The 15,086-nt window shown below is 33.2% G+C and overlaps 1 protein-coding gene across 1 annotated transcript in view; it reads right to left on the bottom strand.

Annotated features, from left to right (window-relative positions):
- Nucleotides 1-15,086, bottom strand: part of LRRC7 (leucine rich repeat containing 7) — a 720,627-nt gene that overhangs the window by 396,464 nt on the left and 309,077 nt on the right. The window contains exons 5-6 of the mRNA XM_006879790.1: nt 8,034-8,123; nt 3,804-3,860 (exon numbers count right to left, since the gene is read on the bottom strand). Of these exons, the coding sequence (XP_006879852.1) occupies nt 3,804-3,860; nt 8,034-8,123 (147 nt within the window). The remainder of the gene's footprint in view (nt 1-3,803; nt 3,861-8,033; nt 8,124-15,086) is intronic.

The following is a 15,086-nucleotide window of genomic DNA, read 5'->3' as shown; positions in this document are numbered from 1 at the left end:
GCAAGTTGCCAAGATGCAAGCAGCCCCATGATGAAGCCATGTGGCAAGGAACCAAAGCCTCTAGCCTATAATCAATGAGAAACTGAGACCTGTCAACCACCATGTACGTGAATCTGGAAGCAAATTCCCAGACAAGTTAAATATTACTATGTCTTAATAATAACTAGGAGCCTGAGTAGAGACAAACCCACCTAACCTAGATTTCTGACCCTCAGAATCTCATAAATACATACAAACATATAATTAAAGAAATAAGGTTGTTTTCTTTTGACATTTAGCATTCGTTGAACACTACATACTATCTCACATTTTCTCACTATCTTTTTACCACCACGAGGCAAAACATAATTAAAAGAATAATTCAGCTATAAGTGAAATGGAAATGTACAATATAAAGTGTTTCTTTTCGTATTTTCAGGTGTTTTATATTTTCACTTATTACAATCAAGACCTTACTATTTCAGTTATTTTAAAACATATATTTTTTTGAAGAATTTAATTTTTTTACTCATTTGTTTACCAACGAAAATTTTTATAAGCAAACAGTGTATGGAAATTGATAACACTAACCTCTATATAAGAATTGAAAAAATAAATTTAATATACTCTTTTTAATTAGATACATATTTTTTATGTATCAGAATCCCTGTACATTTTTTTTACATTTTTTTCAGAATATATGCATCCAGACTTTAAGACAGAAAATGAGGTTAAATGTATTACTGAAGTTACACTAAAATCTAGTATCCTGTCTGTATCCTTGAAGAATGTATGAGGTATTTTTGTCTTAATCTTGTTAAACTAAAATTGTTTTTCTTAAACCTATGTTTCTTATTTCTTTATGAGAAAAAAAAGTATTAGGAGGGAGCTCTCATAGCCTACTGAAAAGAAGCTAGGCTGCAAGCCCAAAAGCATATGGTTCAAATCCACCAGCTGCTCCTTAGGAGAAGAAAGGGCACTCTCCTCTCATATGATTAACTGGCTCTGAAAATCTGCCGAAGGGTCGGCTGTGGATTGATTGTGATGGTACACAACAACAAAAGGAGGCTTTCATACAACTCTGAGTTGGAGGTCTTGAATGGGGATCTTGAAGTACTATGTGTTAAAACACTTATCTTTATTCAAAATACAACTACTTTTGCATGTCTTATTCTATAGATACCAACACTTACAATTTATCATACTTTCTTTCTTCTTAGTTCTTAGAATTTGTCTATTATATATGGAAGGAAGATTCTATACTGAATACAGCTATGAAAATATTTCTTAGAATATAGACTACAATACATATACAGGTTATATGTGCATAGCAGTTTATATGATAGAACATAAAGATATATAATAGATGTTCAAGTTATATTCATAGAAGTTTACGAAGTCATTTCTGTCACTTTAATAAGTTATTTCTGTGTATCTTTATAATGTTTTTTAATGCTAAACATAACTTACGCATAATAATCTATTTATTTAAATTTACTTAATACCATACTCCAGCCTCAAAACAATTTATCAGTAAAATCAGTGTTATTATGAAATACTCATGCAGATATTTCTATATAAACAACATTTTATATAGACTATTGGGTTTAATTTTGTATTTGACATCAGAGCCATTATATGAAAGAAAATATTCTTCTTAACATACTTAATATTTTTCTCGACCTATTAGATGGAAGAGACAACTGTTCTTTCACCATGTTATGTTTTCCCTTTACTTCAAAAGTGGCAAATCAAAGCCCTGATAATGGAAATGCTGGTACTAGCTGCACCTGTAAGAGTATCTGCTGTACTTGAACAAATAAATCTTTCAACCTTGTTAATGTTATCTATTTATTTAACCTGAATCACCTGTCTTCAACTCAGTCCATGCATCATATTAGCATAGAGAAAGACATTACTAAAAAATGCAGGCTATCTGCATTGCCATTGGGATTGTAAAATGGTACAAGCATTCTGGAGGACAGTTTGGTGTTTTCTCAAAAAACTAAACATGGAAATTCCATATGAACCAACTATTGCTCTGTTAGGAATATACTTCAAGGAAATTAAAACACACACATGAAGATATGTTCATCTATGTTCATAGCAGCATTATTTAAAATAGCAACAGTATATATATAGATATATGTAGAGATATCTATCTATCTATCTATCTATCTATCTATCTATCTATCTATCTACACACACACACACACACACACAAATATACAGGTTAAATGCTCATCAACAAACAAAGAGATTAAGAAATTGTGGTTCATTCACACAATGGAATAATATACAACACTAAGAAGCAGTGGTTTTGTATAATACTGTATTATAAAATACTGTATAACATGAAAGAGACTAGAGAAACTATTATGCTGGCTGAACTAACTCATTCACATAAGGACAAATACAGCATAATATCATAATTGTAAGAAAATGGAAGAGTAACTAGTAAAATATGTATAAATGTCCAAGAGGAAGAGGAACAAAAGGGGTAGTAGGTAGAAAAATGGGAGGGATAATACTAGGATAAAAGAGTACAGTGAATGGATTGGGGAGAGGGTGAGAGAATGGGAAAGATTTAATAGGAATTTGAAAATACAGTGTAATAATAGGGTAGAACAATGATAATTATATGAGATAAAGTATATATGAATTATTGTATGAAACAAAATATAAATGATTTTATGAAACAAAATGTATATGAATGAAACACAACGTTAATAAATTACTGTGTGAAAACTAAGAAAAGTTTTTTAAAAACATCTGCAGGGTACCAATCTATTGAGAAATTTTCTCTTTCCCATGTCTACTTGTCTTCCATTTATGGAGGAATGAAGGAAAATTTTCTGTATTATGCACATAGTTAAGAATGCTATCATTACTGAAAGATTTATACTGCATTGACAATACTCTCAAATGTAAACTGATATATAAAATATACTTGGCATTTTATTGTTACATTTATCAGCAAAAGAAAATCAGTTGCTCAATAATTTTAAAAGTATGAAACTAAATTTTTTTTTCAGCACAAGAAATCTCTCAAGTACTGCAAATTTATTTAATCACTGTAGTAGATATTTTTCTGTAACATCATCTGTGGATAACCACAGTAATACAATCCTTTTAATATTTGCATTATAATTTATGTGCAACCAATATTAATTTAAGTAAAAATGTATCCATATTTAAGCAACTTTTATGTTTCTATAAATTAATGACTTCTAGATAAAGCCAGATTTTATTATTACACATGAACAAGTCAAAGTAGGACAAAACAATACTTACATCAACATTGAATTGTGCTTTGGAAATAGTTTTTATTTGAAACACATCCTGAGCTTTTTATATAAGCCAAATTTTAATATACCAGTAAAAGGGCATGATTTCAAGACATGCATAAAAATAACTTTTGTCATACCATGTTAGGATCTCAAAAATAATTTCTGAATATTTTGGACATACTTTTTATTTAGAAACTGAAAAATATTATAGCCTGCAGATTAACTTGAAGGAGTAAGATATATTGCTACATTGAATCTTTTTACATTGTCAATCTTTTAGGAACAATAAAAATATAAATTTCTTATGTTTCAAGTGGACGTTTCCCCTTGTTGCTTGAAATGAGAGTTTTATAAGGATGCCTTCTTATTTAATATATATCTCTTTCAATACATCATATTCTTTAGCCTCTAAAGACATTTGCAGAAAAAGTTAAGTCAATAAAATTCAAAGCACAGCCAAAATAAAAATAATTATTCACTCTTTTTACTAGTGAGAAATCATAATTTAAAATTTTAATAATATGAGTCACTTACTTTGGTAGAGTTTTCAAGTGATTTTCTCTTAACTCCAATATCCGCAATTTTACAAGTCTGCAGAATGAATTAGGAAACATTATTATCAGAAAACAAATGTTTATGGACATACAAGTGTTAATATGATTACAAATTTTATTTATTTTTTTATTTTATTATTTTTGTGTGTGTGTGTGTGTACCGTCAAATTGGATCTGACTAGTACAGGAGGAGACTGTCCCTCCTCCAGCAGAGCATCTGGTGGATTTGAACCGTGCACCTCTGGTATTGCAATGCAGCTTCCTGCCACTAGGTCACCAGAGCTCCCTTGATTACAGACTTTAAAGAAATATTCATTTGAGCAAGCTTGCATCAATGTTGGACAATGATAAATTATCACTTAAAAGTAAGAGCTTTCAAAGAATATAATTTATTCCAGGACAGTGTATGGTGGTGCTCCGAGTTTAAGACAGGTTGGAACAGGAGTAGCATCTACTTCCTAAACAACATGCCTCTGAAAAGTCAATGAACTTTGAGAAATGATGATAGTTACAGAACGGCTTCAGGTCTTTTGTTTATAGGGTTGCTATGAGTCGTGTTTGACTTGACAACAATCAACAACAATAATCTTCTAAATATCACATATTTTATAGAAATAGTATCACTGTTGTTTTATTTAATATATATTTTAAATGTGCTGTTTAGTGAAACACAGCAATATTTTCCTTCAAGAAACTGTGATGAACTTGTAATGCAAAGAACATGGCATAGCAATACGAAATTTGGGACTTGCAATCAGACCTGAGTTGTATGCAGATTTTACTACCATTTTTGTGAAACTGGGAAAATCAACCTACTTGTGGATGAGATGGATTGACACAGTGACTGTGGCAATGAGATTAAGTGTGTTGGAAAAGGTGAGGTTACCTCAAGATAGTGCAAGGCTCAGAGACATTGTTCATTGGATCTGTGATTCGTAGTTGACTTGATAGCACATAACAACAACAACAACTATAGAATCACTATGACTCAGAATTGACTTGATAGTTTCTTTGAATTATAATAAGTTTATGACAACTGTACCAGATTTATAAGAGTTTGAACATTAAATAATGTAGAATATGTATAACATCAGTTGTTGTTGTTAAGTGCCATCTAGTCATAGACAACTCATAGCGACCCTATGAATGAAAGACCTGAATACTTGTATCACTAGGTGTTTCTCAATGTTCATAGAGTTTCCAGAGGCAAGCTATTTTGGAAGTAGATGCCACTTCTGCTTCCAAGCTTGTTTTAATTGGGAAGCTCCACCAAACACTGTCCACCATGAGTAACCTTATCGCTTTTGGCACATCAGTGTCACAGTGTTTAGCATCATAGCAACCACAAGTTACTTCTGTACAGTAATGCACAGAGCAGTGTTATACCACTTAGAAGAATGTCATTAACTTTGGTCAATATTTATGACGTTGCTGTTAAGTGCTGTTGAATCATAGACAACTCATAGCGACTCTATGACCAAAATACCTGAACACATGTATAACTTTGGTCTTCTGTAGAACCAGCACCTATTCTAAATGGTAGATTATAGACATCAAGCATAATACTTGATACATAATCAAATGTAATAAATAATAGGTATAATTATAATTACAAAATGGAAGAAGTACTATATTTCATCATACTACATAGACTTTAAGTTTCCCCTTACACTTCTGAAATGGATATGCATTTTCAAACCCATGGTTCCATCTTTACTACAAACATTGCTAGAGTTAGGAAAATTGTAAGACGAAAGATATTCCATTCCTATTGCTTTAGCAACATCTGTGATTAGGTATATATATATATATATGTGTGTGTGTGTGTGTGTATATATATATGTATATTTTTAACACTTGTGAAAATTTGCAATCGGGGACTAATTTATCACAATTCATACATGTTACTAGTGTGGTACAATTAATTGTGGCTTAGGGCATTCCCCTCTCCCTCCATCACCCCCAGTGTGTGCAGTGTAGAACTGCTTCATTCAGTTCTCAAGCATTGTGACCTTTCAGAAACTGATAGCCAGATCTATCTTTGAGGTGTCTCTGTCTTCTAAACCACTAGCCTCCAGTTATAAAAGCACACTTAACCTAGACCTCTTAACTATTTCTACCACTCACTGAGCTTTAAAATATACTTCTTATTAGTTGCTGTTGAGTGGATTTCAATTCATAGTATCCTAATGTGCTTCCTGCTGTTCAGTGTCATCAAATGGACCAAGACTCACAGCAACCCTATGAACAAAGGACCTGAACTTTACCCTATTCTCTGCCATCCTGGCCATTCTCTTACATACTTGAGCCCGTTGATAGAGTCACTGTGTCATTAGCAGTCCATCTTATTTAGGTTTTTCCTTTCTCTCGCTGACATCCACCTTGCCAAGCACATCTTTTTCTAAGGACTGGACCTTTCTAAACAACATGCCCAAAGTATGTGAGATGATGTTTCACCATTGTTGTTCTAAGGACACCCTGATGCCATTTCTTTAAGACTTATTTGTTTTGTCCTTTTGGCATTTCATCGAGTATTTACTACTCTTTGCCAACACTATAATGTAAAAGCATAGATTCTTCTTCTGTCATCCTGATTCACTGTCCCTTGGTTTTATTAATTAATCTATGCATCTGAAAGTGAGACAGTAAATGAGGATGACAGAAAATCTTGAATGGTATCCTTGATGTCATCCCCCAACTCTTCCTGGATTTTAACCATTAGTGTTTAAAGTTGCAAGCCTATTCTTGAGATGGTTTAAACAATTTCAGAACAAATATTAATTTGATAAGGCAAATTCTTAATGTTGTTGTTGTTATTATGTGCTGTTGAGTCAGAACTGAGCCATAGCTGACCCTCCAGCAGTTTTCAGAAGCAGTAAATTGCAAGTGAGAAGATTGCTTATCTTTCTTCCGTGGAGCCTTTGTGGATTTGAACTGCCTGCATTTGGGACTGCAGTACTGTTATGTGTGTGTTGGTCATATATTGTTATTTGTACTACCTCACCCATAATCTCCTATATTACTTGTATTTTTAAGTCTTCATCTAGTTATCTTTGTCTTTCCTTTTTGTTTTGCCTCTTAAAGACTTTCAGTTTTAATTAAGTTGGATAATTTTAACCTCTGTGTGGAAAAAAAGGATTCAATTGCTTTGTGTGTGTTTTCCTGATAGTTTATGAAATATTTTAGAAGTTTTAAAATTCTTCAATACTTGTACTAGTTTGATGACATTTTTTGACTTTTTTTTTTCTTTTAAGAGAACAGAGTCTAAGGGCTTCAAAGAGTCTGTAAAAGTATTTTTGCAAAATTGTCCAGCTGCAAGTTTACAAAAAACCCACAACCTAATCTCAACATTTCTGTATTAAAAGAATAATAAAGTAAAGCATATTTTGACACATTACTTAAATAAAACAATATTCTATCTCCAAATAGTTTTGGTTCTGATATTGTCTTCTGTGTGCCTAAATCTGTCATTTTCTCCCCCTTTAAGATTACTTAAATAAAAATGACAAAAAATTCCAAATAGTACAACTATATCTTAAGGTAAAAAATATTTTCTGTTTGGATAGTTCAAAAGCTTATTTTGTGGTTTTGTGATCAGTACCAGAAAAACTACATTAATTTACTTAAAATGATTGGTGAAATGCCAATTAATTTAGAATTTTGACATCAGTTATTTTGATGATTTAAGAATTTAAAGATATGTCCAACTCTATTGTATTTTTTGGTTTCATGATTTGCAAACAATTTGAACAATGCTGCTTCTGTGCTTTTAATACTTATATGATGGTTGTTCTATATTAAGGTGGTATCTTTATTGTACTGAGTTAGTTTTAACATTATTTTTCCACTTTTGTGGTTTTATATTTAATGCTTCAACCAACCTAAAATTCATGTGGTTATTAGAGCAATTGTTGTTGTTGACTGCCATCAAGTCAATCACGACTAATAGTGACCCTATGAAAAAAAGAGCTGAACCTTTGTACAAATATCATCATTTCTCTAAATTCATAGTTTCCAGAGATTAGAGAAATATACATAGGCATTTAATTTTACCTTATTATGTTGCAAAAAATTTCATCAATTAGTTGGGTGTCATTTAATAATGACGTCTGTCTTTAATCACAATTCTCACTTTTAAAGTTTTAAATGTATAGGTAAAGTGTTTACCAATGATGAAATAAAAATTTATCTTTAATATTTCTTTTCTTACCTTCCAAAATTGGCTGGAAGAAATTCCAGAAAGGCGTCATTCAGGTAGAGTTGGGTCAGGTTTAAAAGCTGTGTGAAACCATCAGGGAGCCTAAAAAGGAGTTAAAGGTTGAATCACTACATTGATGTTGCTATAGAAACAGAACAAAAATATAAATCTCTAAGGAGAAAAAATAGAAGTGTAATACATTTTTCAACTCTCCTTTGGTATCACAGTAATGGGAGAATTTATTGAGCATGTTGTTACAGCTTGAAAATTTTGCCCGTTATTAAAATAAATGGCATTCACCCACCTCCACAGTTCCCAGGGGCTGAGATTTATGTCAATGCCAGAGGAGATGCATCATTTCTAACTGCTGCCCTAACACTATGCATACCAGCTGAGACATGTTTTATGGAAATTCTGAGTTTTATTCTATGCTTTATAATCCTAAAATGACCATTCTTTCTCAAGAGAAAGAATAGGAAGAGACGGAAATTCATTTATAGAGTCAGGCAAGAATATCTATCAACGATTTCACCAAACTTAAATTTTATCTGCATTTGCAGTGATAACTTACCCACCCAATCTGAAAAGGGCCATCCACATAACTAATAACTTGACATATCTGTACATTAGGGTTCAAATCGACCCAAATCACATTATTAAACATCAAAAAGAACACAATTATAATAATGCTACAGAGTCCTCATGGGAAAAACTAAAAGCTCATTGTTATTGTGTTGGAGAAAAATCATAGCTGACTTCCATTGTGTTTTCAAGGCTACACATTTCACAGAAGGAGACTGATGATATTTTTCGAGCAGAGCCACTGGTGAATTTGAGCTGCCAAAGAGATGGATTCTTTGGGTCAGCTGTGCAACTCTCTACAGACTACATCACCAGAGTCTCCTTCCTAAGGCTAAAAGTGGTATTAAAAAATTGAGAAAAAAAATCATTCAGGGATATTTTTGCAGATTCTGGAAACTCTTAAATCTTATTGCTGTAGTCAGAACCAATTTGTAGCTGAACCTCCAGTAGGTTTTCAGAGGCTCTTATTCACTGGATCGATTGTTGACCGCTGGCCTCTTGACCTGGGGTCTTTACTCAGCTTCTGGAGCTTGCTCTGTCATGCCCACAATGGACCAGAAGTAGAGAGAATTAAGCTTTTAACTAGTGACTAGCATGAGTGTATAAGCACTTACCTTTCTCGTTCTTTGTATTTGTTTGGTGACTCTATTTAAAGTGTTTTATATTTATTTCTTATTTCCATGAAGAGATTAAGGTCCAGTTGTTTCCTAGTAATTAACAGCTTGATAACACACCCTCTATAGTATTTCCTGGGATCTCTCAAATATACTTCATTAATTCTTCCCTAAGTGTCTACCTCAAGAAAATTCACACAGAACATAATATTTTTATACTGATTTCTAAGAATTTATAAATTTTCAGAATACTGATTTTATGTTAATTATTTTTGTTTTAAATTTCTTCTGTTTCTATTTTTGGGATGGATTGCTTGAATTTTACTTCAAAGAAAATGTTTCCATAAGTGTGTTATTTCAGAGAGGTTGGTTGTCACTAGGTGCCATTGATTAAACTATGACTCACTACAACCTCTGAACGATAAGAACCTTGCTCTATCCTGTACTATCTTCATGATCTCTAATATGCCTGAGCCCATTGTTACAATTACTATGTCAATATATTTTGTTGAAGGTCTTCCTTTCCTCTCTTTCGCTGACCTTCCACTTTTTGCCAGAGTAATGTCTTTCACCAAGGACTGACCCCTCATAATAACATGTCCAATGTATGTAATATTAAGTATCACTATCTTTGCCTTTTATGGAGCATCTAGAATACATTTCCCTGAAAACAAACTTGCTTGTTCTTTTGGCAGTCAACAGGATATATACTATTTCTCTCCAACACCACAATTTAAAAGCATCAAATTTTCTTCTGTCATCCTCATTCATGTCTAATGTTCAGATGCAAAGAAAGTAATCAAAAAGATCATGGCTTGGCTGAGGCACACCCTATTCTTAAGCCTGACATCCCTGCTGGTTAGCACTTTTGAGTGGTTTTTGATAGTAGATTTAACCAACATATTTTTTATTTCTTGACAGCTGTTACTATGGGGATTGATTTTGAGTCTAATTATTAAATTATTGACTACTTCCATCTCTTCTGCATATATCAAGATGCTACTTATTGATTCCATGTTAAGGATTATGGTGTATTGAGTTTGAATTTTTTATAATGTGATTTAATTCATATTGAAGGCTGTAGTCTTTGATCGTCTGCAGCATTTTAAGTCTTCTTAACTCTCTACAGCAAGGCTGTGTAATCTGCATCATTCAAGTTGTTGATGAGTCTTCTTCCAATTCTGATACTCTTCTTTGGATAGTCCAGTTTCTTAAATTATTTGCCCTGGATGTCTATTTATTGAGAAGAGTACTACATACCTCATGACTATTTAAACAATATTTCCTTATTGGTACTTAAAGAGTGGTAGTTTTCACAAAAGTAAGAGAAAAGAGATAGAAGGAGGAGTGGGGGTTTTGACATGTAGAGATATTATTATCTCTACTTGAGGTGAGTGACAGAGAATATAAGTTGTTAAGAAATACTTTTACAATCATTTGCTATCCATCAGAGATCTGGACAATGACAAGGGATGACAGAAGGAGAATTCATGCCTTTGAGCTGTAGTGCTGGAGAAGAGTATTGAATGCACCATGGACTGCTCAGAGAACAAACAGGTTTGTCCTGGAGAGGCTGAAACTAGGCTGCTTTTTGGAGGTAAGGATTCTGAAGTTTCATCTGACATACTCTGGACAGGTTGCAAGGAGGGACCAGTCCAAGGGAAGGACGTCATGCTTGGGAGGGTATAGGGACAGTACAGGGGAGCAAGACCCTTGATGAGATGGATTGATCCAGTGACTGGGGTAATTGGGGCAGGTGTTTCAGAGACAGTGAGACTGGCACAGGATAGAGCAGGGTTTAGAGCTTTTGTAAAGACCGTTGTTATGAGTCACAGGCAACTCGATGGCTCATAACAACAGCAACATAAGAAAACTCAGAGTTAAGGTCTGGGAATATTTATTATGAATATGAATTAGGGGAAACTGAGTGCTAAATAAAAAACCTGAACTTTTATCCATAAAGCCAAAACACTTTGATAAAGCATTGTGTTGTTTTTTGGTGGTTTTGTTTTGTTTTTTTAGAAAGTAGATGTCACTCCTGCTAGTTCATTTTATTTTTTTTACCCTACTCATTTATTTACAAAATTCTAATACAAATTAGAACAAATTCTTTCAATTTCCCTCACCTCCCATCCATCAAATTATACAACCCAATGATTAATCTCCCCTCTCCTGCTGCACATCCAGATCCCTCTGCTTCCATCCTCCCCCACTCTTCTGCATCCTTATATTCATTCTAGAATAATGGTTTTATACAATATTTATCCTTGTGGGACTGAGTTAGTTCACTCAGCATAATGCTCTTCAGTCTCTCCCAAATTAGATAATAATTTACAGTTATTGCTTTTGTGTTTTGTTTTCCTCTTTTGTGTGTTTTCTTTGTTGTAATACATTTAAGTTAACAATCTGATAGCGTGATGATTTTTATACTGGCACACTGTATTAAGCAATTTTGAATTGAAATGTAACTATTATTTTAGCATTTTGATAAGTATAGTCATTAAAATTGAAGACTCATGATTTTACAAAAGAAGACTAACACATATAAAATTAAAAGAATATCAAAATCATTGATACAATAATTGACTTTAAAATAAAAATTGTCAGTAAGAAGCTTTCAAATATACTAATTACGTAGTTACAAGAACAATTTGTACTATCCAGCTTCCCTCAGTTCTCTATTTTCCAATTAAATGTCATTTAATAAATGTACTATTTCTAGAATGTAAAAAATCCTATTTCTTTATTGATGCTTAGGAATATGGCATATAAAAGCTTTCTAGCTTGATTACAAACTAAAATGTACTGATAGTTTAAATTCAGTTTTTGGGGAAGATGCAACAAAGACCTAAAAATCGACTAATGGTGATCACAGTTCACTGGTGATTAATTTTATAAAATACCATGTGTGAGAATGATTGTTTTTAACACAATAAGAATGAAGGAAACTGTGAAACACATTGTACACAAATTTTGTATTTAAGCCAGTATAAAATAACAATAAAAAATTGCCAGTGTAGAAGTCTATCATACTTATTAGCACATGTAATTTTTATTTCAACTTACTTCAAGAAGGATTTATTGAATGATTATTATGAACATACTTTTTGAAATTAAAACTTCCCCCCCGCCATCTCCCATAGTACTCCCTTCAGAGATATAGAAGAAAAATTAGGCAAATTTTGCTTTATACCTGTGTTGAAATTCGACTTCCAGAATAAATTACAAAATTTTTGAAGACAAAGGGAAAGATTTGATGGTTTTAAACTTTTTCTGTAATGATGTACTTATTTTGTGCTTGAATATTGTTGTTGTTAGGTAACATGGAGTTGAGTATGATCCATAGCAACTTTATGAACAAAAGATCTGAACCCTGTCCTAGCATATGCCACACTCAAGCCTATTGCAAATATCACTGTATCAGTCCATCTGGCTAAGTGTCTTCCTCTTCTTTGCCAACCCTCTACCTTAAAGGTATAAAAAAGGGATTAAATTGTGTTTGAAAAATATTTAGATTCTGTAATTTTTTAAAGAATATGTTAAAAATAGGGTTTTCATAGGCAAGGAAGCTGGGGCTTTGTCTGACATACATTGGACATGTTGTAAGGAGGGACAGGTCCTTGGAGAGGGACATCATGCTTGGGAGGGTGGAGGGACAGCACAGGAGGAGTAGGCCCTCTATGAGGTGGACTGATTCAGTGACTGGGGTAATCGGGATGGGTGTGTCAGAGGCAGTGCGATAGGCACAGGATAGAGCAGGGTTTAGGGCTGTTGCACACAGGGTTGCTATGAGTCGTAAGCGACTTAATGGCACATAACAACAACAACATGTTAAAAATATTTATGTTATATAGTACAGTTGCATAGTTTCAACAATAGTTTTAGTCTCTGTATCTCCACTTTCAGAGGCGAGTACATGGAGTGGTGAGGAAGAAGATATTCCCTAGAAGCTAAATAAACTTGAAGACAAAAATCATTAGACTACTTTTGTTCTACTTAAACTAATCTATGAAACCCAGTATTTTGCATTAGAAATGGGGGCTCTCAGTTATAAAAAGAGGAGTTCTGGTAGCATGGTTGGTCTGTAATCTATGGTTAGTTGTACGTCTAACCAAAAGGCAGTTCCTGTCCAGCAGTCAGATGTCCAGGTGCTCCAAAGGAGAAAGATGGAAAATCTCTACCCATTGGGATTTACAGCTTTGGAAATACAGCTGGAGGGTTGCAGTGAATCAAAATTGACTGGATGGTTGTGGGTTGAGTTCCTCTTTTTTCTTAAGAATAAAATTACCTTATTGTCCAAATGGGGAGCTCGGAAAGTTTAGTTGGAAGAAAAAATGAAAAACTATACTGCTATCCAAAAGCACACGGTTCAAATCCACCAGCTGCTCCTCAGATAAGAAGGTGCAATCTCCTCTCATGCAATTTACAGCCTCTGAAAACTCACTGGAGGGTCAGCTATGGGTTGGTTCTTTCTGGACAGCACACAACAACACAATACCAAGTGATTTTTCTATGTTTGAGTTATTAAATTTTTCAAAAAAATAGGCTTTAAATAGTATTAAATAAACTTTCTATATTAGCTATCTGAGAGCAAGAATTTACACTGACAACTCTTAGGCATACAGTTTGAATCCTCCATCCGTTCTATGAGAAAAAGATGAGCAATCTCCTCTCATGCAGTTTATTGCCTCTGAAAACCCTCTGCAGAATCAGCTATGATTTGGTTCTGACTTGAATGCACAAAACAATAATTAAATATAGTCTTTATTTTTATTCACTGCCTAAATTAAAATTTTTCCATGTTGTTCTTTGCTTTTGAGTCAAATTTAACTCTTAGCAACTCTATATACAACTCTTTTTTGTCCAGTCCTGTACCATCATCACAATCAGCACAATTGTTAAGCCACTTGCAGGTGATGTATTGAAATCCTTGTACATCAGGAACTTTCTCACATTTGTAAGCATGATGTCTCCTTCTAAAGACTAGGCTTTCCTCATCGTATGCTTAAGGTGAGACAAGTCTCACATTCCTTGCCTATAAAGAACACTCTTACTAAACTTTGTCCAGCACAGATTTGTCATTTAATGTGACAGTATGATATATTTAATACTTTTCCCTAACATCACAATTCATAGAAATTCTTCAAACTTCCTTATTCCTTGTCCAACTTTCAAAAGCACATGAAGGAATTGAAAATGCCATGGCTTGTTCAAATATACTATAGTCTTTAAAAGGACATTTCTTGCTTTTTAGCACTTTAAATAGGTCCTTGACAGCAGATTTTCTCTATAAAATGTGATTTTTGGTTTTGTTACTGCTATCTCTCTAAGTATTGGTTGTGGTTCCAAATTAAATGGTATAATTGACAACTTCAGCCTTTTCTTCACTTATCATATGGTGCTTGTTGGTCTAGGAGTGAAGATTTTTGCTTTCTTTATGATGATGTGCGATCCATACTGAAAGCTACACTCAGATTTTCTTAAATAAGTGTTTAAAAGTTTTCTTCATTTTCAAAAACCATGGTGGTTTCTTCTGCATAACATAGGTTGTTGATAAGTCTTTCTGATGTTATATTCCTCTACTGATGGTCTTTATACTTTTCTTTAGCATTCTTTTAATTCTGGGATTTCAATATTTACTAGAATCTTATTTCATAGAATTATTTATTATTCATTTCCATTGTTGAGCTAGGAAAACCAAGATGGGCTGTAGATACTTTTGTTTAAATATATTAAAAATACATAGAATAAAGTGTAACATCGAGTGTAACATCTATATTAGGGGGTGGATGAGTATACGGCCAAAGTGTCTAAGTATGAATATCCCACAGCTCTTTTTCTTTTTTTATATATTTTTTAATTAAATTTT

Source organism: Elephantulus edwardii, unplaced genomic scaffold (assembly GCF_000299155.1).
Source record: "Elephantulus edwardii isolate Elephantulus edwardi_28Jun2011 unplaced genomic scaffold, EleEdw1.0 scaffold00005, whole genome shotgun sequence".
Lineage (NCBI taxonomy): Eukaryota > Metazoa > Chordata > Mammalia > Macroscelidea > Macroscelididae > Elephantulus > Elephantulus edwardii.
The sequence above is the reverse complement of the archived record's forward strand: the minus strand, read 5'-3'. Positions and strand labels throughout refer to the sequence as shown.